The 23,065-nt window shown below is 49.1% G+C and overlaps 1 protein-coding gene across 8 annotated transcripts in view; it reads left to right on the top strand.

Moving 5' to 3' along the window:
• STMN4 (stathmin 4) overlaps positions 1–23,065 on the top strand; it is a 32,503-nt gene that overhangs the window by 4,561 nt on the left and 4,877 nt on the right. Inside the window, exons 1-4 of one of the 8 annotated variants that reach the window (XM_036314559.1) lie at positions 3,508–4,756; positions 21,174–21,253; positions 21,988–22,083; positions 22,746–22,826. In XM_036314559.1, coding sequence (XP_036170452.1) covers positions 21,241–21,253; positions 21,988–22,083; positions 22,746–22,826 — 190 coding nt within the window. In that variant the 5' untranslated portion in view covers positions 3,508–4,756; positions 21,174–21,240. Of the gene's footprint in view, positions 1–3,507; positions 4,757–10,421; positions 10,550–20,514; positions 21,048–21,173; positions 21,254–21,987; positions 22,084–22,745; positions 22,827–23,065 lie in introns of those variants that run through there. The other 7 variants (XM_036314555.1, XM_036314558.1, XM_036314557.1 and 4 more) reach the window with 7 other exon arrangements.

Here is a 23,065-nt window from a genome sequence, read left to right on the forward strand (position 1 = left end):
CACAGAGGGAAGGTGCCTACAGCAGGGATGGTGCCCACAGAGGGAAGGTATCTACAAACAGAGAGGAAGGAAGCAGCTTTGCAGAGAGGCTGGGGTTTGGTGGGGTAGCTGATTCATGAGTACCTTCCTGGTTCTTGCTTCTCAGGAGGAAGGGCTGCATTTTTGCTTTATATTCCATGAACTATCTCTGACACTTCCTCAAGCTCCAAAAAAAGAAACACCTTTAATTTTGAAATAATTATAGGTATAGAGTAAGTTGCAGAAGGGTCCCATGTACCCTGCACTATTTCTCACATGGTTACAACTTCCATAACGCTAGTATAATATCAAACCAGGAAATGGACATTGGTACAATGTATGCCATAAAGATCTTCTTACTGTTTTCCCTATATATTCACCCCTCCTTTCACCACTCCTAATCCGTGGCAACTTCTAATCTCTTTCCATCTCTATAATTTTGTCATTTTGAGAATATTCTTTTTCTTTTTAACCCTCACCCAAGGATATGTTTTTATTGATTTTAGAGAGAGAGAGGAAGGGAGAGGGAAAGCACAAGGGAGAAATATCAATGTGAGAGAGAAACATCAATCGGTTGCTTACAACATGCAACCAAACTGGAGATTGAACCCAAATCCTGGGTATGTGCCCTGACCAGGAATCTAACCTGCAACCAACTAAGCCACACCAACCACGGCTCATTGTCATCATAAATTGCCTTTTAAAATTGCCAATTGGTGAACTCCCCCCCCCCCCGCCCCCATGTGTTTATTTGTTATCTGTATATCCTCATTGATGTGTCCCTTCGTGTCTTTGCCCATTTTCTAATGGGGGTGGAGAGGGGGTTACTGTCAAGTTTTAATATAAATTATCTTGTTTTGTTAACAAGTTTGAAATGGGCTTCCGTTCCTTGCAAACTCATGGGTATTCTGCTTTTGTCTTTAGTGACAATCATAACAATAGCTAACATTTATTGAGCACATACTTTGCAGCAGGCATGTAAGTGATCACAGGTTTTAGCTCACTTTATATATGTTGTTTTTATAAACATTATATGGTATTGTTCTAATCATTAACTGCCATTACAATGCAGTCTATAAATAATTAGCATAAACAAATGGCTCCCGCAATCCATTGCCTAAATTCCAACTGACTGAGTTTGTGTTGATTGAAAAAATATCTAAGCCACTAATGTCACAAGAGTGCAAGAATCACAGCAGCTGCTCTTCAAGTGAAACAGCGTTCACAGTTTAAAAAAAACATTTCATAGTGCAAACGTTTTTATTTGTTTTAAGTCAATCCCTGACAATGTTCAGTTCAACACATTCTACAGGGGGGAAAAAATCCTCCAAGCTTCTGTCTCCTCCTAAAATAAAAGCAGAAAATAAATGCCCATTTACTTTGGGTAGTTTTTTATAAACCACATGAGTGTGAATGAAGCTGACACACACACGCAGTGTTCAGATATATTCTGAATGCCTGTGTGAGGCTAGGACAGTATTTCCTGAGGGTTCCCTAGGTGAGTGTGCAGTTGGCCCTACAGCAGAGCTACCTCTGTGACGGGCAGGTCCCTGAGGGGCTGGGCACTGCCCCCTGTGGCCTGGGGGCTGTACATGTGAGTTATTGTGAGTCAAGGCAATGCCTGCCTTCTGGATAGTCAATCATCTACTGATTGTTTGCTGCTGCTTCTTTCCACACTTGGAAACTGACAAGAGGATGTGGAGTCCCCGTTCCCACACGTTGGTCACGTTTCACCCTTGGAAGAGGTCAATGATGGCGAGCCCGCGGCGCAGCCAGGCAGCACACGGGCATCAGGGAATGACCACACCTGCCCCACCCCAGTGTCGTTGCCACAGTGCAACCTGCGTCGTGAAAGGTGGCGTCAACAGAGCGAAGTCACAGGTGTGTGCATTGGGGGCCCACGTCCCTCTGACTGATGTGTAGCCACTGCGTTTAGGAGGGTCCAGTGGCTGTGGCTCTACCTCTCCGCCCTCTTCCCGTTACTATTTCCCCTCCCCCATGTCAGTTCAAATCTAGCCTCACTACTCAGCAGCCAGGCTGTTTGCAATTTACCTTTCCTTCTGGCTCTGGGGTGGCAGGGGAAGCCCTTTCTTGCAGGGCTGTTGTGAGCTTTGCCGATTACTGTATCTATTACCAGGGAAGAGGGAAAGGGGTGCTGTTGTTTCATGGGTACAGAGTTTTAGTTTGGGAAGATGGAAAGTTCTGAACAGTGGTGATGGGAGCAAAACATTGTGGGGGCAACTGATATATATCCACCTCCCATCATAGCTTAGCACTCAGATGGTAGCTAGCGAATTCTAGAAATGGGGCAGCCCTCCTCACTACCCTTAGCCCCCCACCTTGGTCTCTGCCCTCAGGTCATGTGTTCTCTCCTGTCCATTCCCCCACCCTGTCCCAGCCACACCCTCCTATCAGTCAGTTGGGGGTGGGGGGTGGGGGGGATGCAGACAGAGTGCTCCCCTCGCCTAGTAGTGCAGGATCTCTCATTGGCTGCCATCACCATGGCAACTCACTGTCTCCTCCCCCACCCCCTCCCTTTCCAGAGCCTGCAGATTTGTGGAATTCCAGACTTCCAGGGCTGGGAGGGAAGACGAAAGAGAGTCGGGGGAAGGGAGAGAGGCTCCCCTGACTGCAAGGGCAGCCACAAGGTTCCCGTCTGCCTGGATTCCCATTGCAGCCTGGTGACCAGTGTGGCCTCTGTTGTCTCTCCATGTTGAGAAACCACTCTGCTATTCATAGGCACGCCTGATCCCCTCTGACATGGGCCAGCCCAGGGCCCCAGGGCCCCGGGTTCGTGGCATGAGGCCGGCATGAGAAGAGTGTTGTTCAAACAGAAGACCGGTTTCCTGCTGCTGGCCTTCCGGCACTGATGGGGTGACACAAAAGCCCCATCGTGGGGGAGCTCTGAAGCCTCCCAAGACGTCGGGGTCATTGCTTATTCTGGCCACCCCTGAGCGTGGTTGGTCAGAGGGGGCAGCCTAACCGGTGCTCTCCCCACCTGATGAGCCACACGGTGGGTCTCAGCTGTGGGGTGCAGGCCAGGGTCAGTGCCAGGCCCTGAGAACCTACTGCTTTCCCGGCTGCATGCAGTGACCACACCGCCCTCATACATGCATGGACTGCAGTGTGCAGATGCTCACCGGTGCTCTTGTAGTTTGAAAACATAACTTAAAAGCAAGGTAACCTTTTGTCATTATGCGTATTCTCAGGCAGCAGGGGGGTGGTGGTAGAGCGTGGGGGTCCGTGAAATTGATTGTGGTTGAACTGACCCTCCCTGAAGAGGGCGAGGCCAGGACATTCTGACACGTGCTTCAGTGTTGGATGAACCTTGAGGACATGATGCTAAATAAGATAAGCCAGAAACAAAAGGGTGAACCTTGTATGATTTCACTCCATGAGGTAATACATGAGATAATGAAACTGCTAGACTAGGCAAATTCATTGAGACAAAAGGTAGATTAGAGTTGGGGGGGGGGGTGAAAAGGGCAAATGGAGAGCCATTGTTTAATGGGTACAGAGTTTCCGTTTGGAAAGACAAAGTTCTAAGATAGATGGTGGTGACGGTAGCACAGCAGTGTGAATGTAGTTAATGCCCCTGAACCGCACACTTAAAATGGTTAAAATAATAAACTTTATGTTATATATATTTTACTACACACATAGAAATGTGTCCCCACCCCAGCCAAAAGGGGGTGAGCCAGAGCTGGGTGGTGGAGCAGTCCCACCTGCCGTGGGAGTGCGGAATGGAGGGCACGCCCAGGGAGCTTTGACAAGGAGGAGCATTCTGGAGGGGGGGCTTGCCCCACGGCCTGTCTCCCGCTCAGCCTCCTCACCCTGCACCTCCAGCTGCCTGGCTCAGGGTGAGCAGGTTGAGAGGTTACACCTGGGGCTCCCTGCCCCCATTCCCTGAGGGAACTAAAGAAGCTACGGCTGGATGACCCATTGCCTCCCCTCAGGGGTCCGCCTCATTTAGGAGTCCCCCAGGCAGTGATGACCTCAGCTTCAGTCAGGAATATCAGGAGGGCTGGCTGGGCGGTGCAGACCCACCCGCTCTGGTCAAATAGCCACAGCACAGGAGCGGCCAACAGCACAGCGAGGTGGGGAGAGGGAAGCCCTGCTCTCCTGGGACCCCCGTACTGCACCTTCCCCACCCCCATGGTCTGAGGCACCTGCAGCCCCTCCTTGCCTTCTGAGTCCCTAGGCAAACCCACCAGGCCTTCTGACCAAGATGGAAACCCGGCACCAAGCCCTCCGGGAAGCTATTTTTAGGAGTCATCTGTGCTTTCTGACTTCTCTAGATTCCATAGTCTCCCACCCCCAGATCTGAAAGAGCTAACGATTCTGGAAATCATTCATCATCCCCCTTCTCCAGGTGCCGCCGCTCAGCCTGCAAGCTGTGCCTTCACCCCCACCTTCCCGTACCACTCCCTCTTTCTTTCTTCATCCCCACCCTCACCCCGCTGGTCCCCCCACTCTACAGGCTGCATGGCAAGCAGGCTATTTGTCTGACATCATCTTCCACTCCCTGGCCTGCTAAGAGTTACTCACTCAGGCAATCCCTGCTCCGCCGCCGGAGGAAACTGTCCAATTGCCAAGCAACCCACTGTTGGCCAATCAGAGAGCTCGGAGGTGATGTCATGGCGAGAGCCGAGCAGTGGTGCTGATGTGGAGAGAAGCCCAGGGTACCACTAATTGAGGGAGTGAGGAAGGGAGCAGCTCGCTTCTAACCGGACTGCAGGTAAGTAGAAATGGAATGCAAATTATGCGAGGCTCTTCAGATAAAAGAAAAAGGACACCGGCCGCTTCAAAGAGGAGAACCACAGGGGGGTCTGGCACCTATTGTGTTGCCTTTTGGTTTCACGCAATCAATTAAACTTTGTCAAACCCCGGGGGGATTGGGTGAGGGGGAAAGAATGGTCTCCGCAGAGGGGAGAGGGTGGGCTGCCGGCGTTCCTCCCCTTCCAGAGCTCAGGAGGGAGCGGGTGGGCGGGACGGCCTGGGTCAGGTGTCCACGGTGGGGTTTTTCCTGCATCGAGGTGTGTTGGGGCTGGGGAGAACGGTCTTGCTCCGCGCCTGGCTTCCCTGGAGCGGGCTCTGACCCCAGACCCTTTCAGGCTAGAGGCTGCTCTGTGTTCTACATTTCTTTTCTCAGCCCCAGCTTTTCTCCTCTCCCTTCCCCTTTGTATTGCCCGTTCTTTATCCTCTATCGGCACCAAGTTACTTTTTTCTCTTGCTTCTAAGGATGCAATGAGATCACCACCTCTTCCCCGCCCCGCCCCACCCTGAGGTCAACCTGATCCTACCTGGGCAGGGTGGCTGGCTGTGAGGCTGCAAACTGCCACGCCCTGGTCCCTGCCTGTGGCCCAGCCAGTCCACGCCTCCTTCAGCCCACCCCCCTCGCCTGTGGCCGAGGCACAGCCCTCTTCTCACGCAGGACCCGGGGCGTGGATGTCCAGCGGCCGGCCATCCCCACGCGGTGGTGCTGTTTTGGTTTTATTCCTCCCGGGAAGACACCGTCCGGTGTGGAGCAGTCCCATTGTCCTGAGGAAGGGCAGGTCTCCCCAGCCCCTGGGGGGGGCTCAGGCCGCCCATGTCTGCACATTGGGGCAGGGATACCCTGTGTTTCAAGACCAAGAGAATAGCAGGAGGCTGGCCAGCGGTGGCTGCGGGAGTCCTGCAGGGACGGGGGGAGGTTGAGAGGGAAGGTGGGGGAATCTGTGTCTCCCGAGGCTGAGGCCCCTCGAGGGGGAGGAAACCCCTCCCACAGGCAGGGAGTCTGGGTGCCGGGGAGTGAGATCATCTGTCAGATGAGGAAGTAATCACAGTGCCGGAGGAGCAGCGAGGAGGCAGAGGCGAGAGGTCTGATCAGCGCAGCTGAGTCTCTCAGAGAGCCCGCTCTAGCCTCTAGGGCAGCGGTTCTCAACCTGTGGGTCGCGACCCCTTTGGCGGTCGAACGACCCTTTCCCAGGGGTCGCCTAAGACCATCCTGCATATCAGATATTTACATTACGATTCATAACAGGAGCAACATGACATTTATGAAGTAGAAACGACAATAATTTTATGGTTGGGGGTCACCACAACATGAGGAACTGTATTTAAAGGGCCAGAAGGTTGAGAACCACTGCTCTAGGGCCAGCCAACTCCCCTCTCCTCAGCTGCCCCCAGGCCCTCACCTTGCTTTCTGGAACTATCCCTTCCCCTCTCCTGGAAGCCCATTCATCCTCGCCAGCGCCTGCGCACCGTCCGTGGGTCCCAGCCTTTCTGGGACAGGTGTGCAGTGGGTGAGACTCTTTCATCGCTAGATGGACCCACCATAGAGCATGATAGGGAGTGAGTTCCCCAACACGAAAAGCGCTCAAGCAGAAATTGGATTTCCACCCAGCAGGGTGGCTATAGCGATTTCTGCGTTGTGTTAGAGACTGGTCTAGATTAATGTTTTTCAAACTGTAGATTGAGACCTATTAGTGGATTGTGAAATTGATTTGTGGATTATAACTGATTTTTTAAAAATGAAATGGGATAAAATTGTGTAAAAATAAGTCAGAACACATTCTATATAGTAGAGTAAATAATGTTTCCTATACCATTTGCTATTTATATATTTTCAGTTATATATATATTTATAAATATAAATAAATATAAATTATATACTTATGCTTGTATTTCAGTTATGTATACATCTATGTGTACGTCTGTCTATACCTATGTGTATGTATCAGTGACTATATATATGCACTGACATATATACATGTATACATATATGCACTGATATATGTATGATATATATATATACACACATGTATATATCAGTAGCATGACATATACATACTGGATCATGATATAAATGCAATTCCTTATTATGGATCCCAGTAAGAAAAAGGTTTGAGAAACATTGGGCTGAGAGACCTCTAATTCCTTTTTCTAACTATAAGATTGTAGCCCTATTGATAACTCTTACTAGACCATAAACTTCTTTTTTAATGTTTAAGCATGGTAAAATACACATAATGTGAAATTTACCATTTTAGTCATTTGTAAGTGTTCAGTTCAGTAGCATTAAGTACATTCACATTGTTGTGCAGCCATCCTCACCAATCATCTTCAGAACTTTTTCATCTTTTCAAACTAAAACTTTGTCCCCATTAAATAATAACTACCTATTCCCTGCCCCCCTTCTGCCCCCCGCCCCCTGCCCATGGCAACCGTCATTCTATATTCTGTCATGTAAGTGGGGTCACACAATATTTGACTTTTTGTGACTGGCTTATTTTGCTTAGCATAATGTCCTCAAGGTCCACGCATGTTGTAGACTGAATTTCTTGCAAGGAGAACTGTCTTATTCATGTGCCCTTATTCCCAGGTACAAAATAAGGGCCCAAAGGTCCAACTAAATCCAAGTATTTTTTAACTGGAAAAAACTCCATCTTTAGGGAGATACTTTTTTCTAAGGACCCATCAAAGCGAGAGAGATCTTGTGTCCTGAGCAAACTGTTGAGGAGACATACTGTTGGCCTTGGAGTAATGGGAGTGTCTTCCATTTTGGCTTAATATCTGATTTCATTTGGCTTCATGAAAGAAATCCAAGAGGCCAGCCGGTGTGGCTCAGGGGTTGAGTGCTGACCTAGGAACCAGGAGGTCACGGTTCGATTCCCAGTCAGGGCACCAGGAGGTCACGGTTCGATTCCCAGTCAGGGCACACGCCCAGGTTTTGGGCTGGATCCCCAGTAGGGGGTGTGCAGGAGGCAGCCAATCAATGATTCCCTCTCATCATTGATGTTTCTATCTCTCTCTCCCTCTCCCTTCCTCTCTGAGACCAATAAAAACATATTAAACTTAAAAAAAAGAAATCCAAGAGCCAAGTGGGGTCGGCTGCCTTCTTTCATTCAACCAGGCCATTGGAACCACGTTCTCTCTATGGGACAGAGATGGGATGACTGATAAGATTGAAAATAGAGCGACAAAGCCTGATGAACCGAGACCCAGAGAGAAAGGCAGTGGATCAGAAGAGGTAGGGGGGAGAGAGAGAGAGAGAGAGAGAGAGAGAGGGAGGGAGGGAGAGAGAGGGAGGGAGGGAGGGAGGGAGGGAGAGAGAGAGAGAGAGAGAGAGAGAGAGAGAGTCTACATTAACCCAACAATATAGAAAGAAGAGTAAACTTCAGATCTTTTATGTTCTTGATTTTAAATAATTGGATATTTTAAAAAAATAAAGATCATAACCAAAGAAAGGTTTACATTTTTCCTGGACCCCTAAGATGTTCTCCCTGGATATTTTATATTATTTTCAACTTACCTGGAGATTCCCATTTGGAGGCATAGGATTCCCAGATATTTTGAAGTCACGGATAGTTAGAAATGAGCCTTTTTTTTTTTTTTTTTTTTTTGGCAGGGGGATGGAAATTATAAAATATACAAAATGTAATTTTCATAATGCCCTGTAATTTTTATTTTATAATTTTTATAAGAATCAAACTTTCTTCTCTCTCTCTCCCTCCCCCCTTGGGAAATAAACATTCATCATGTACAATTCAGTGTGCTCATAAAGTGAGAATTTGCTATATTTAGAGATGTGATAGTCTGGAAAAGGTTACTTTTTCTACTTTTCTTTGGGGAGGCATAAAGACCAAAAAATTTTCTTCTGCTGTTTAAAAAAGCATTTTTGGGGTTATTTATTTATTTATTTATTTTATTATTATTTGCATTTTTAATCCCACTAGAAAGACAGAAAGATGTGGGTATATTAACCCTGCCCCATATACCCCACTCCATCTCCCCCACCAAAGCTCACTGCATTTTCATCAATTAAAACTGACAGCCAGCCCTAACTGGTTTGGCTCAGTGGGTAGAGCGTCAGCTTGCGGACTCAAGGGTCCCAGGTTCGATTCCAGTCAAGGGCATGTACCTTGGTCGCAGGCACATCCCCAATAGGGGGTGTGCAAGAGGCAGCTGATCGATATTTCTCTCTCATCGATGTTTCTAACTATCTCTCTCCCTTCCTCTCTGTAAAAAATCAATAAAATATATTTTTAAAAACCCAACTGACAGCCAGCCCTAGCCCGTTTGGCTCAGTGGAAAGAGCATTGGCCTACAGACTGAAGGGTACCAGATTTGATTCTGGTCAAGGGCACATGCCTGGGTTGTGGGCTCAATCCCCAGCGTGGGGCATGCAGGAGGCAGCCAATCAATGATTCTCTCTCATCATTGATATTTCTATTTCTCTCTCCTTCTCCCTTCCTTTCTGAAATCAATTAAAGTAAAAATTAAAAAAAACTGACATCCATGTATCCACCCCCTCAGGGTCTTGCTGTCAGAGGCGGGTGGTGGGAAGCAGGAGGACAGAACAGATCAGAAAGGGCAGAGTCTGGGCTGATTGGCCTAACATATGACAGGGCTCAGGCAACCTGGGAGTTCAGAGAACAAACCAGAGAATGTGAATCAGAAAAAAGATCTGAGCTCAGACACTAGAGTAAAAGGTCCAGTGGGGGAGTGTGTGTGGGTGTGGGGCGGGCAGAGTGCAGAATTCCAGTGGGCCATTTAGGTGTCAGTGCCCAGAAATCCAGACCAGATAGGAGGTACTAGGAAGGAATACAACGATGAATTGAACAGACATATTTCCTAGCCTCAAGATATTTGAAAATTGCATTCAGCTTTATAAACATACGAGAAGCCTGGTACACGAATTTGTGCACAGGTGGGGTCCCTTGGCCTGGTCAGAGATCGGGGCAATTGGGGCCATCTCCCCCAGTCATTTGAAAATATTAAATGGAAAATTCCAGAAATAAGCAATTCTTAAGTTTGACCTTGCGTGCCATTTTGAGTAGCATGATGAAATCTCACTCTGCCCCACTCTGTCCTGCCTGGGATGTGGATCATCCCTTTGTCCAGCATGTCCACGCTGTGTTTGCTCCCCACCCATTCGCCACTTAGTACCTGTCTCAGTTATCAGGTCGACTGTCATGGTATCTTGGAGCTTGTGTTCAAGTCGCCCTTATTTTACTTAGTAACGGCCCCAAAGTGCAAGGGTGGTGATGCTGGCAGTGAATATATGCCAAAAGAAGCCATAAAGTGCTTCCTGCAAGTGAAAGGTATGCATTATAGGGAAAACACAGTGTATATAGTGTTAGTGCTATCCGCCGTTTCAAGCAGTAACTGGGGTCTTGGAGCTTCTCCCGGCGGTGAAGGGAGGACCTGCGTATGTGGAAACAGGTGAGAGGCTCTGTCTGCTGATGGTGCAAACACAACTTGACTATTTTTTTTTTAATATATTTTATTGATTTTTTACAGAGAGGAAGGGAGAGGGATAGATAGTTAGAAACATCGATGAGAGAGAAACATCGATCAGCTGCCTCCTGCACATCTCCTACTGGGGATGTGCCCGCAACCCAAGTACATGCCCTTGACCGGAATCGAACCTGGGACCTTTCAGTCCGCAGGCCGACGCTCTATCCACTGAGTCAAACCGGTTTCGGCACAACTGGACTATTGATACTGGGATAGGTCTGTCTGTCTTCTGCTCCTACCATCAAACCAGGTATGTAAGGACTCGGCAAGTATTCCATGAGTCCCTCCTAGAAAAAAATAACTGTAGAAGTAGTCTTGCTAATTTTTTAGCAAATATTTTTTTATCAAATTACAGAACTCTAGTACAAAAAGAATATTGATAATGATCATGAAGAAAGAAAACATTAGAATTTAGAGTCATTGTCTAATTGTAATCCATCTATATGTATAAAAGCCTAATATGCTAAGTGTCCAACTGATAGGTCGACTGCTCTGTCAACCAGTCGCTATGATGTACACTGACCACTAGGGGGCAAACGCTCTGACTGATAAGTTAGCTTGCTGCTGGGATCTGGCCAACGGGGACTGGGTGATACAGGCCGGACATGCCCTAGAGCCCTCCCGCGGTCCCTCCCAGGCCGGCCCACTCCCATCAGCCTGATTGGGACTGGGGGAGATGGCCCCAATTGCCCCGATCCCTGACCAGGCCAAGGGACCCCACCTGTGCACAAATTCGTGCACCAGGCTTCTCGTATGTTTATAAAGCTGAATGCAATTTTCAAATATCTTGAGGCTAGGAAATATGTCTGTTCAATTCATCGTTGTATTCCTTCCTAGTACCTCACATAGTGCTTATAGTCAGTTCTCAATAAGTAAATCAATCGCAGTAAATCATAACTGAAAATCCAGGCCACTCTGACAAAACCATCTCACACCATGAAAATCATTAGGTACTGTTTTATTCTCAAAGTAGTGAAATGTAGGTATAAATGATATTAACTCCAAGATGAACACAAGATGTAAGACTTACAAAGCATTGGAGATGAATGAAAGAGCAAAGAAAGCGCAAGTATTACTGCAAAAGATAGGGGTCTCCCTTTAGCATAGCTAATTGCAGGCCTGAACAGGGGCTCTGTCACTGCTACTTAATCTTGGGGAAGGCACTGGTTCTCTTGGACCCTCTGTCTCCTCATCTGAAAAAGGTTGGGGAGTGAAAATGCTAGAAACCTCCATGGCTCCTCCCATCTAAGGACTGAGAACTTGACTTCTGAAAATGTTTCCAAGTTCTATTGCCTGTGCTCTTCTCATAGGAAAGTGATTTAATTCATGACACTTGGTAGGTCGTGTGTGCACATTTTAACAGGGGCTTCCTGAGGCAATGCTTGAGACAAAGGAGAGTGAAATGGTGAGAGTTGTAAGCACTTAGGTCCCCCACAGTTGAGAGGCAGGCTTGGGGCAAATGTGCCTCTGTGCACCCTTCAACCACACGCCCGGGCAATCATCCGTCTTGCTTCCATTTATGCTTGGCCTTGGATTTGAGGTAGTACCATGGAACTCTACTGGAAACCACATAGCCTTTGGTATGAGAAGGCTTGGGTTCAAATCCCATCTTCAGTATTTATTACTTCTATGACTGCTGGGCAAATCAAGTCACCTACCTGAACTGGCTATCTATAGAGTGGGTATAGCAGTATCTATTTCATAGGATTTGGGGAGAATGAAATGATAAAATATACATGCCCAGATTACAGAAAATAGGCACAAGAAAAAAACTACAAGGAAATGCCAATAGCAAAAAGTAGCAGGATAACAGGGATTTTCCTTTCTCTGTCACATAGCTGTTCTGCAATATGATGTCACTATGTTTGTAATTAAAACATGACTTATAAAATGTATATATGCACACATATGCCTATGAAAGTGCCCAGTAAACTGTAAAGTACTACAGAATACGCCTAATGTAGTGACGACAGTAAGATTATGCTGATTCCTCACACGGTCCTGGGTCACAAAGCCTTGCACTCCGTCCAGCGACACTGAATGGAGGTCTGTGCCCCTGAACTTGGCTTCCGCTACGCTGGTTCTTCTGTATACATTGACTCGAAATAGAAATCGCCCAGCAAGTGCCATCACTTGGGTTACTTGGGGCTGTCGGTGATCCAGGCTTCATTTGCCTTCTCTGGCTTGCCTCCCAGTGTAAACACAAACCCCAGAGCTCTGTGTTTGCCAACAGGTGACACCTCCCTGATTCCTAGAAGCACGACAGAGGCTGCATTTCTGAGTCTCTTAGCTCCTGGCTGGAAGTGGATCTTGACTGCGGCGCCCACTGTCTCTTCCTCTTGAAGCCACCCGGAGGCGGGTGGTTAGTCCCCCAAAGCCAGCCAGTCGCTCGCTATTCTGCGTTGCCCGGTTTCCCTCCGTGTGTCTCACTAGCCCACCTTGGCCTGTGCGCTGACACCTACTCCTGTCCCTTCATAGCGCGTTCTGTGTGACTGCCGGAGAACTGCCCGAGGCCCGCAGAGCATCTGTGAAACTTCTGGAGGTTCCAGATTCCCACCCAGGGGACCTGTTTCACTTTTTATCATCAAAAAACAAACAAATAAACAAAACACACTCTGTGGCTATTTTAGGACCTAGCTGAGGGCTTGGCACAGAATTAAATATTCAATAGTAATTGTGGAAAGAATGAAAACCACATTCATGAGAAAATTATTATTATATTTAACTGAAATAAAATATGCCTGCCCATCCGAGTCTCTGATCAGCATGAAATAACCAGGGTTACCGTACAGAGATGCTATGACTCTGTGACATTTGGGTAGCTTATTTCAGGTAAATATATACTAGTTACTGCAACAGGACTTTTAAAAAGACTGATAATTGGCTCGGTCGTAACAGCCACCTTCCTGTGCTGCTTGTGGTCAGAGGGCCTGGGTCGGAATTCATTGCTTCCAGGCCTTGACTCTGTGCAGAGTTCCCGTACAGCCTCTGAACACGCCTGCCAGGAACCACTCTACTCAAACCATTTAGCTATGCATGAGCTTCTTATCCCTCAAAAATAGCCCTCAGGGGAATTGACACATCCTGCTGGCCCTCTCCAGGCATTTCTTGCCGTGACAAATAGCATGCTTGCTCACGCCGGCCTGTGGGCAGTCAGAGGCACCTGAGGAGGCCAGGTGTGCACCCGATCAACGGCCACCCGGCATCTGAGAATTGGTTGCTCTTCTCTGTCAGCGTCTGATCATTGACTGCATTACAGAAAGCCTGGGAGTGTGGGTCACTGTTTCTGGTCATGTAAATAAGTCCACCTGCTGTGGTGTCCCTTCTGCATTCCCATCTTGGTATTGCTGCTCTGGTGGCCCCCGTGTGGGCTGTTCACGTGCATCCTGGTCTGGAGGAGAGAGAAGGGGTCAGTGTGAGAGGGAGAGTACTGGCACTGGAATCCAGAGGCTCGGATTCCGATCTTATCTCTGCCGCCAACGCCGTATGATCTCAGGGTCTTTGGTTCCTGGGGGAAGGGTATTGGCACTGGGAAGGGACTATTGTTGGTTGTTGTGTGCAATGCAGGATGCTTAACCTACCTGGCCCCTGCCCACTGAATGTCCCCAAGTACCACCCCCCCCTCCCGTTTAGTGACCAGCAGAAAGTCCCACATATTTCCTGGGAGTGAAGCTGCCCCCAGTTAAAAACCACTGGCTGGTAATGGCTGGGTCTCTCCATCTCTGACATTCGGATGTTCTGAGGCAGTGGTCGGCAAACTCATTCGTCAACAGAGCCAAATATCAACAGTACAACGATCGAAATTTCTTTTGAGAGCCAAATTTTTTAAACTTAAACTATATAGGTAGGTACATTGTCATTAGCTTAATTAGGGTACTCCTAAGGCTTAGGAAGAGCCGCACTCAATGGGCCAAAGAGCCGCATGTGGCTGGCAAGCCGCAGTTTACCGACCATGGCCCTAGGGGAAACTGGGGGATCCATGAGATCTCTCATCAGTCAGCTGATTCTAGACCTTCAATTTCAGCCGCCCTCACCCCCAATCAAAACTTATTAGTATTAAAAAAAAACACAAACTTACTGTTCCGCCCTGGCTGGGTGGCTCAGGTGGTTGGAGCTTCCCATGCACCAAAAGGTTGTGCTCAAGCCCGAAACCTAGGTGTGTTCAGTCAAGGCACAACCTAGGTTTCAGGTTCGATCCCCCACCAGGGCACATACAGGAGCAACTGATCTATGTTTCTCTCTTCTCTCTCTCTCTCTCTCTCTCTCTCTCTCTCTCTCTCTCTCTCTCTCCCCCCCCCCCCCCCCCCTGCTACGCCCTCTTCCTCTCTCTCTCTCTCAAAGTCAGTAAACAGATCCTCAGGTGAGGACAGAAAATGAAAACTTACTCAGTGTGCATCTTATCTCCTGATGGTCCTGGATCGCTGCTGGTGGGACTATCACTAATTAATGATGCTAATGGTTTAGCTCTTCAGGAAAAGAATATGTGATGATTTGCTTTTCCATGTACAGATTCTTAAAGGCTGGAGCTGGGGACAATGTATGGATCAGTTTGTAAACAGTAAAACAGTGCTGGGTGGGTTGCCAACAGTCCAGGGGTTAACTTGTTTTAGGCAGGTCCTCAACTTCTAGCCTTCCCCTCTGCATCTTCCCCTAAGATCATGCTGCCAGATGAACCTTTTCTATTTTAGAGAGAGGAGAAGGGGGGCAGAGAGAAAGAGAGAGAGAAAGAGAGGGAGAGAGAGGGGGATTCAAGAGTGAGACATTGACCAGCAGCCTCCTATACTCCCCCTACAGGAGAGTCAGTCCTCAACCTGGGCGTGTGCCCTGACTGGGAATCGAACCGGCAAACTTTTGGTGCATGATCCCAACCAATTAAGCCACACCGGCCAGAGCTAGATGAATCTTTTTGCACTAGCAGTATAACCTAAAGGTAGAGCCAGGCTTCAGAATGAAAATCCCAGCTCTGCCCCTTACTCCCTGTAGGACGTGATGCAATTAACTTGACTCTGCTGGGCTGCCATCTCCTCATTATTAAAGAGCCTCAGGGAATAAACTGAGATAATGCCTGTGATTTTCCTGGTACAAAGCAGGTGCTCAAGAAACGGTAGCCGTTATTATTGCTGTTATTACCAGCATCACCATTCCGCTCCCTTATTCAAAAGATGTCAGTGGCTTCGGACCAAATTGAAGATGAAGCACAAACTCTTTCCCTGGTCGGGAGGTCTCTGATCATCCCCTTCCTATTCTAGCAATTGGTCCCAATGCGCCCTGCATGCAGCCCAATGGGCCCCCTCTGACCGCCAAGAAACTCCAGTGCGCAGCCATCACACAGTCAAGTTCCAAAGCCCTTCCAAGATTAGAGGCATTGCAGAAACTGAATTGCATAATAAGCCCATCACACGCTCACCTTTAGCATCTGAAGCTTGAGTCACTCTCACCACCTGCAATGCTGGACCCTCACTGGCAGCACAGGGGCTGGGCTGCCCAGGGTGGCCCTGCCTCTTGTCTGCGTCCATCAGAAGCGCGTGGGAGCGAGCACTGGGAGAGGGTCAGGAAGCCGCCATCCTGAGCTCTAGCTCTGGTTCTGCAGTTACCACCTGAGTTTTTGTGACACATCAACCTTTGATCTTTGATCAAAAGGGGTCCCTTTGATCTTTGCTACCACTGAATGCCTTCAGTTTGCTGGGCTTTCTTAGGGCTGCCCAAGGCCTGGGATTGGCCTCTGCCTTAAAAGAAAACATGCAGGGGCTAGAGGTTTGCCTCAGCTGGGGTTTTGCCTTATGATGCTCTGATGCATGATGTCCTCCTAGAATCTCCCACTGATGAGCCTGACCTCATGGCCTCATGCCTGCGCTGGCCTCCATGATCTCAATCTCTGTCCTGCCTCCTGGAATTCCTGGCATTCTGTTCTCTCTGATCTTGGCCAATAACACCCTTACTACCCCCTCTCTGACAGTCCCAGGACAGACCTGCTGGCCCCAGGCCATTGCTGGTGCTGCAGGCATGACAACATGACCCACACCACCAAGCCACTTAGCAGATCCCACAGCACGTGAGAAGCTTGTAGGGCCCTGGCCTCTAGGACTAAGGCTGGTTGTGGGCCTTAGGGTTGATTGGACATGCTCAAAAGAATGGCCTGGGCCCCTGGTGTCTAAGATGGGAGGCCTAAGAACTGCTCTTAAGGGCCTTCGGGCCAAGGGTTAACATCACTAGATCTTCCGAGTGGTGTGCCTTCATTCTGGGTCCAACCCATCAATGACCTGCAGTTCTCACAGCCAGGCTGAGTGCTGGGAGGCTGTATGACCAGCCCCACCCAACACTGATGCCACAGGTTAATTTGGGGTAAAGTCAGGCTCCCTGCTGTGGCTGCCACCAGCCAATGGCTTAGGGCCCCTTTGCATTGCTGGGCCCTTCAGAAGAGTCATGCCCTCCTCACTGACCCCTTATCTCCTTTCTCAGAATAGTCCATGGGCGCCCTAACCGGTTTGGCTCAGTGGATAGAGCATCGGCCTGCGGACTCAAGGGTCCCAGGTTCGATTCCGGTCAAGGGCATGTATCTTGGTTGCGGGCACATCCCCAGTAGGAGGTGTGCAGGAGGCAGCTGATCGATGTTTCTCTCTCATCGATGTTTCTAACTCTCTATCTCTCTCCCTTCCTCTCTGTAAAAAGTCAATAAAACATATTTTTTAAAAAACAATATTCCATGGGCAGCAACATCTTTTGGGTCTTGAGTGCAATGGAAATGATGTCACTATTGCTACAAAGATTTAAAAGAGCCCCGTGTACCCATAGGCACATGTACCCAGATCATCTTGAGGAAAACATCAGACTGTGTAAAAACACTGGTAGTGAGATAGGGTAAAAGAATGATGGGTTTTGAACCCCAGCTCTGTCACTTACTGGGTGCATTCGTTTCCTATGGCAACTGGGACAAATGATCCCAAACTTAGTGGCTTCAAAAATGGAAATTCATTCTCTCACAGTTCTGGTGTCCAGAAGTCCACAATCAAGTTGTCAGCAGGGACATACTCCCTCCAAAGATTCCAGTGGCTTCTGTGGCTTTGGCCATTCCCTGGCTTGTGGCAGCATCACTCCAACCTCTGCCTCCATCTTTCCATGCTCTTCTTCTCGGTGTGTCTCTCCTTTGTGTGTCTCTTGTAAGGACACACCATCAGATTTAGGAGCCACCCAGTTAATCTAGAAGGATCTCATCTTGAGATCCTTCACTTAATTAAAATGTAAAGACCCTTTCTAAATAAAGTCACATTTATAACGTGCAGGGCTTATGACTTGGATATGCCTCATTGGAGGACACCATTCAACCCATGACACTGAGTGATCTTAGGAAGTCACAGCCTCTCTGAGCCTCAATTCCCACGTCTACAAGACAGGGATAGCAATTCCTATGTCACAAGGTTATTATGAAAATTAAAGTGAAAGCATTTGTCACATAGTAGATGCTCTATAAATACATATTTTTAACTTAGGAGGCAGATTCCAACCCTGGGAAACTGAGTGCTCTCGCTTATGAAGCCCTTGGCCACGCATACCTCTGCCCGTCTGTATCTTGGGTGATTCCTGTTCCATGCCCTGACCTTCCTTCTCTGCCCCTCTCACCTGTGTTCTCTACCTGGTTCTTCCTGTCCTAAAACTCTGAGTACAGTATCTTCCATCGAAGTAGAGGCAGCACTCATTACACATTTTAATTAAATCATATCTTCAGGCCGGACTGGCTTTTCCCGAGTCCTCAGCACCATGGAAGAATGAGCAGTTAACATCCAGTCCTTCCACTGCCCATAAGGAAGAATGGACAAAACAGACAACCTGGATCATAGAACCATCTCTACCCCCAACTGGCTGTGTGACCTTCGCCAAAAGTCTGAACTTCTCTGAGCCCCAGATTCTTCGTCTGAAAATGAAGTTGATGATGCCTCTCGTTGTCAGCCGAGCCCAACCTCAGGCAATGACCAACTGGGACAATGTGGGTGACAGACTGTAACCTGCAAAGTGCTCCACAAATGCGGGGTCTTCATTACCGTTCTCCGCTCACACTGAGCAGCATGGTCCCTGCCTCCAGGCACCTGCTCCTCGAGAAAAAGCTCAGCTCAGCCTCCTTCTTTCTCAGGGTAAAGTCGTAGGCCGCTCCCTCTCCTGGCAAGGGCTCGCTCACTCTACCAGTTGCCTTCACAATCCGCCGAGTCATGAGCAGAGATGGTGTAGAATGGAGGCTCATAACTCCGGATGTCGCATCCAGGCTCAGAGGCCCGCGCCCTGTTCAGAGACTCGCTGGTACTGTCAGGATCCGCTTGACTCGAGGAGAGAGGCCCATTGTGCTGCACTGGGAGGGGCATAAGGAGACGCTGCAGGAGTAGAGCCCTTCAAGGCCAGCTGACCCGGCTTCAAATCTCCATTCTTTTACTTTCTAGCCACATGGACCCTCTGAGTCTCCATCTCCTCATCTGCAAATGGGGATGACAGTGTCTGCAGGGCGGGTGGGAACCAGAGGCCATGACTCTGAAGCCGGCGTGTGGCACCTGGTAACCACCCTGAGGAAAAGGCCAAGGAACGGAAACTAACATTTATGAAGCACCTCAGTTTGGCTGGATGCTGTACTTACGCTTTTCTCATCTAATTTGTAAAAACTCTGAATCATTAAGATGGGGACAGCGAAGTTAGACATGTGACGTGACTGGTGACAGGTAGTAAGAGAGCTGAAGTCTGTGTTTGACTCCTCGCTGGTTGAGCCCTAAAACTGGAGCTGAGCCTAATGCTTCCCGTGACTTCCCTGCCCATCCCCAGCCAGTACAGACCTGGCTCCAGATGGAAAACACTTCATTAAGGAAGGAAAGGGGTGCTAAGTGAGTCTCAGGGTCCTTTGTCTTGTGAGGATGTTGGCAGGGAAGCTGTTGGCTCATGACACCCTCTGCTGGCACAGTGAGCACTGAGGGCGTCGGTATCAGTCAGGGTTCTCCAGAGAAACAGAACCAATAGTATATATAGAAAGAGATTTATTATGAGGGATTGGCTCATGCAATTACGGAGACCAAGAAGGCCCACGATGAGCCGTCTACAAGCTGGAGGCCCAGGAAAGCTGCTGGTGTGATTCAGGCCAGTCAGAAGAGCTGAGAACCAGGAGCTCCCAAGTCCAAGGGCAGGAGAACATGGAAGTCCCAACTCAAGCAGAGAGAGCAAATTCGCCCTTTCTCCACCTTTTTGTTCTATCCGGCCCTCAATGGGTCGTGTGAGGCCCACCTTCATCGATGAGAGCGATCTTTACTCAGTCTATTGATTCAAATGCTGATTTCTTTCAGAGACATCCTCACAGACATATCCAGAAAGAATGTTTACTGGCTCTATGGTCATCCGTTAGCCCAGTCAAGTTGACACAAAAGTTAACCATCACGGTAGCCAAGGAACGAGTGGTCCCCATGATGGCCACTCACTGTTGGCTAGTTCTCACTCCACCCAACAGTAGCCTTCAGTGGAGCCCTGTCACTGACCGTCCCCAGACACTCCCCAGTCTGCTCCCTCCCCACCTCTCCTGTTTCTCCACCTCTTCCTCCTTCACACTTTCTGGTCCAGCATCAGCCGGCTTGAGGTCACTTGAGACCAAGTTTTCTCACCTCCGCCCTTTATATGTGCTGTTCCTTGGCAGAATGCCCCCTGCCATCTCCTGGCCAATTCTGACTTATCATTTAAGACTCTGCTGTGTGCTGCTAACACCAGAGAACCCTATCTGGCTCTCCAGGCCTGGTGCGGAGTATACAGTCCCATCTCTGCTCCCACGGTAATCCGGCACACCGGTTACCACCTCTGTACTACTTTTATTTTTTTTAATCCTCACCAGAGGACATTTTTTCCATTGATATTTAGAGAGAGTGAAAGGAAGGGAGGCCCGGCCAGCGTGGCTCAGTAGTTGAGCGTTGACCTACAAACCATGATATTGCAGTTCGATTCCTGGTCAGGTCACATGCCCGGGTTGTGGGCTCAATCCCCAGTGCAGGGCATGCAAGGGCAGCCGATTAATGATTCTCTCATCATTGATGTTTCTCTCTCTCTCCCTCTCCCTTCCTCTCTGAAATCAATAAAAATATTTAGAAAGAAAGAAAAGGAGGGAGGAGGGGGGTGAGAAAAACATCAATGTGAGAGAGACACATAATTGGTTGCCTCCCACACACACACTGAGCAGGGCCCAGGATCAAGCCTGCAACCAGGGTACATGCCCTCGACCAGGAATCGAACCCAACACCCTTGGGTCCACAGGCTGATGCTTTGACCACTGAGCCAAACCGTAGGGGTCTGCACTACATTTTGATGTCATTATTCCTTAGTAACGTTTGTCCTTCTCATAGTCTGGGGTTGTCTTAAGTGGGGTTGAGGAGTGCTTAGGACAGTGGTTCCTGGGGGGAGGGAGGGAGAGGACACCTGGAGAGGTCTTTTGACATCTGTCCAACTCCCTCTCTCCTATATGAGAACGGGTCATTGGGAAGCACTACAGTTATTTTGCCAACCTCTCCAAGGTAATTCTGATTTAGGATTTGTCTCTCACCCTAACCCTTGCTTTGGGCCAAGCCAAAGAGCTGCGCAGGGAGACAGACAAACAACCTTTGATCCATACAGTTTGGGGAAACCCATGTCTGCCTTCTCAGGGGGCTTGAGACTGGGAAACCAATTCCGAAGTCATCACAGGTGCCTCGAAACTGAACTTGACTGGGTTGTGCTGAGGCGGCGGCTGGTGTATGGGAAAGGTTGGTGTGTGGAGAGGGCCTGGAGGTGGGAGCAGATGAGGCGCCTCCTGGGGTTCCCTTCCCTGCTTCCTTGTGCAAATAACCTGTCAGTGGTAAAATACTCTCTTTTTCTCTGGTTTGTAACAGCGTCCTGAGCTGGTGACAGACCTACTCCGTGGCTCTCAGTGGATTCAGCTCTCACATTCCAGAAAACATGACCCTCGCTGGTAGGTACAAACTTATTTTTGTGATGGGGCACCACAGCACAGGTTATTTCTGTACACAAATGTAGGTACCTACATATGCACAGAAGATAAGAAAATTACACCCAGGGTTGCAAAAGGTTATCTCTAGACGGTGGGTGGGATCGCAGCTGAGTTCTTCCTTTTGCTCTTCTGTGTGTGTGCTTTAAAAAGGATTTGCCATGCACATGTATTATTTTTTAAATATATTTTTATTGATTTGGGAGAGGGAGAGAGAGATAGAAACATCAATGATGAGAGAATCATTGATTGGCTGCCTCCTGCATGCCCCCCTCTGGGGATTGAGCTCACAACCTGGGCATGTGCTCTTGACCGGAATCAACCTTGGGACCCTCCAGTCTGCAGGCCGATGTTCTATCCACTGAGCCAAACCATCTAGGGACATGTGTATTATTTTTAAGTCAATTATGTTTTCAATTTGTAAAAGGAAATGAGGAGGAGAGTGCCCAGGCATCGCGCTGGGCATTAACTGAGAGCTGAGAGAGCCTGAGTGTACCTGAACTTTGGGTCCAAATCACACACAGGAGTTCTAAACAGGGCCGCTTGGGGCAAAGGGGGCTGGGTCCCCAGCCAAGGGGTGGGTCTGGGAGCCTCTGCAGAGCCCGGTGCCCCTGGCTGCTAGGGCATCCAGACTCCCACAGATGCTGGCCCGGAGACTAGGGGAGGGCGGCCGTCTTCACCTGCGGGTGTTCCCACAGCCTACAAGGAAAAGATGAAGGAGCTCCCACTGGTGTCTCTGTTCTGCTCCTGTTTCCTGGCCGACCCCCTGAATAAGTCATCCTATAACTATGAAGGTAAGCGAGGGCCACCGCTAGGAAAGTAATGGGTGGAGGGTTCCTGTGGCTCACAGCCACAGTACAGCACCCGCACCCCAGTTTCCTGAACCTCTGCCCCCCGCATCACCATTGCTTTCCCAGGACCAATAAAATCACCACAGCTGACTCCGAGGGTCTAAGCACCAGGTGAAGGCAGGTGTGGGGCTGGGCCTGGGGAGTAGGCGGCAGGCGAAGGTCTGACGCAGGCCCTGTGCAGAGTGATCTTGAGCTCAGCTTTTGTTCATTCACTTAAATGATGCTGTGGAGGGTGCAGAGGTGAAGCAGAGATGATGCCCTCAGGGAACACTGAGCCTGGAAGAGGAGGCAAGACAGGCTTACATCCGTAGACTCCATAGCTACCAAGCCTCCTCCGGGAAGGGTAGGGAATGCTGGGGGAGAGCCCAGAGGTGGGAAGAGGACTTTTGCCCAAGGAGGCTCTGTGATAGCCATGCTGGTGGGTCCCTGAACAGGTGTCCCTGGGTGCTGGCAGGGAGCACTGAATGGCCACATCCTGACTGGGGGTGGTCAGAGCACAAGTCGCCTCCTAATTTCCTGGGGGTTAAAGGAAGGGATGGGTTTGGTCTGAAAATGAGAGATGGGGGTGTTTGGGTTACCTGAGAATGTTTTTTTCCGTTGTTTAGGCTGGTGTGGGAGACAGTGTAGGAGAAAAGATCAAAGCCAGCGGAAAGACAGTGCTGACTGGAGAGAAAGAAGAGAGCAGGGTAGGAGGGAGAGGGGGAGAGGTGTCAACAGGCTGAGCCATCAGACTGGTAGTGGGAGGAGGAGTGAAGGCGTGGATGGGTGGTGGGTGGTGGGGAAGTGCACACTGTTGGCCACCATAGATGGCAATCTGAGCAAGAGCTCAACTATGGGAGGAGCCGTGTGGCAGAAGCAAACACCGTTGCTACAGCCATTGTCAGGAATCACATATCTTGGGACCTTAAACTTGGAGCCTGAGCCC

This window comes from Myotis myotis, unplaced genomic scaffold, assembly GCF_014108235.1.
Source record: "Myotis myotis isolate mMyoMyo1 unplaced genomic scaffold, mMyoMyo1.p scaffold_m19_p_6, whole genome shotgun sequence".
Taxonomy (NCBI): Eukaryota; Metazoa; Chordata; class Mammalia; order Chiroptera; family Vespertilionidae; genus Myotis; species Myotis myotis.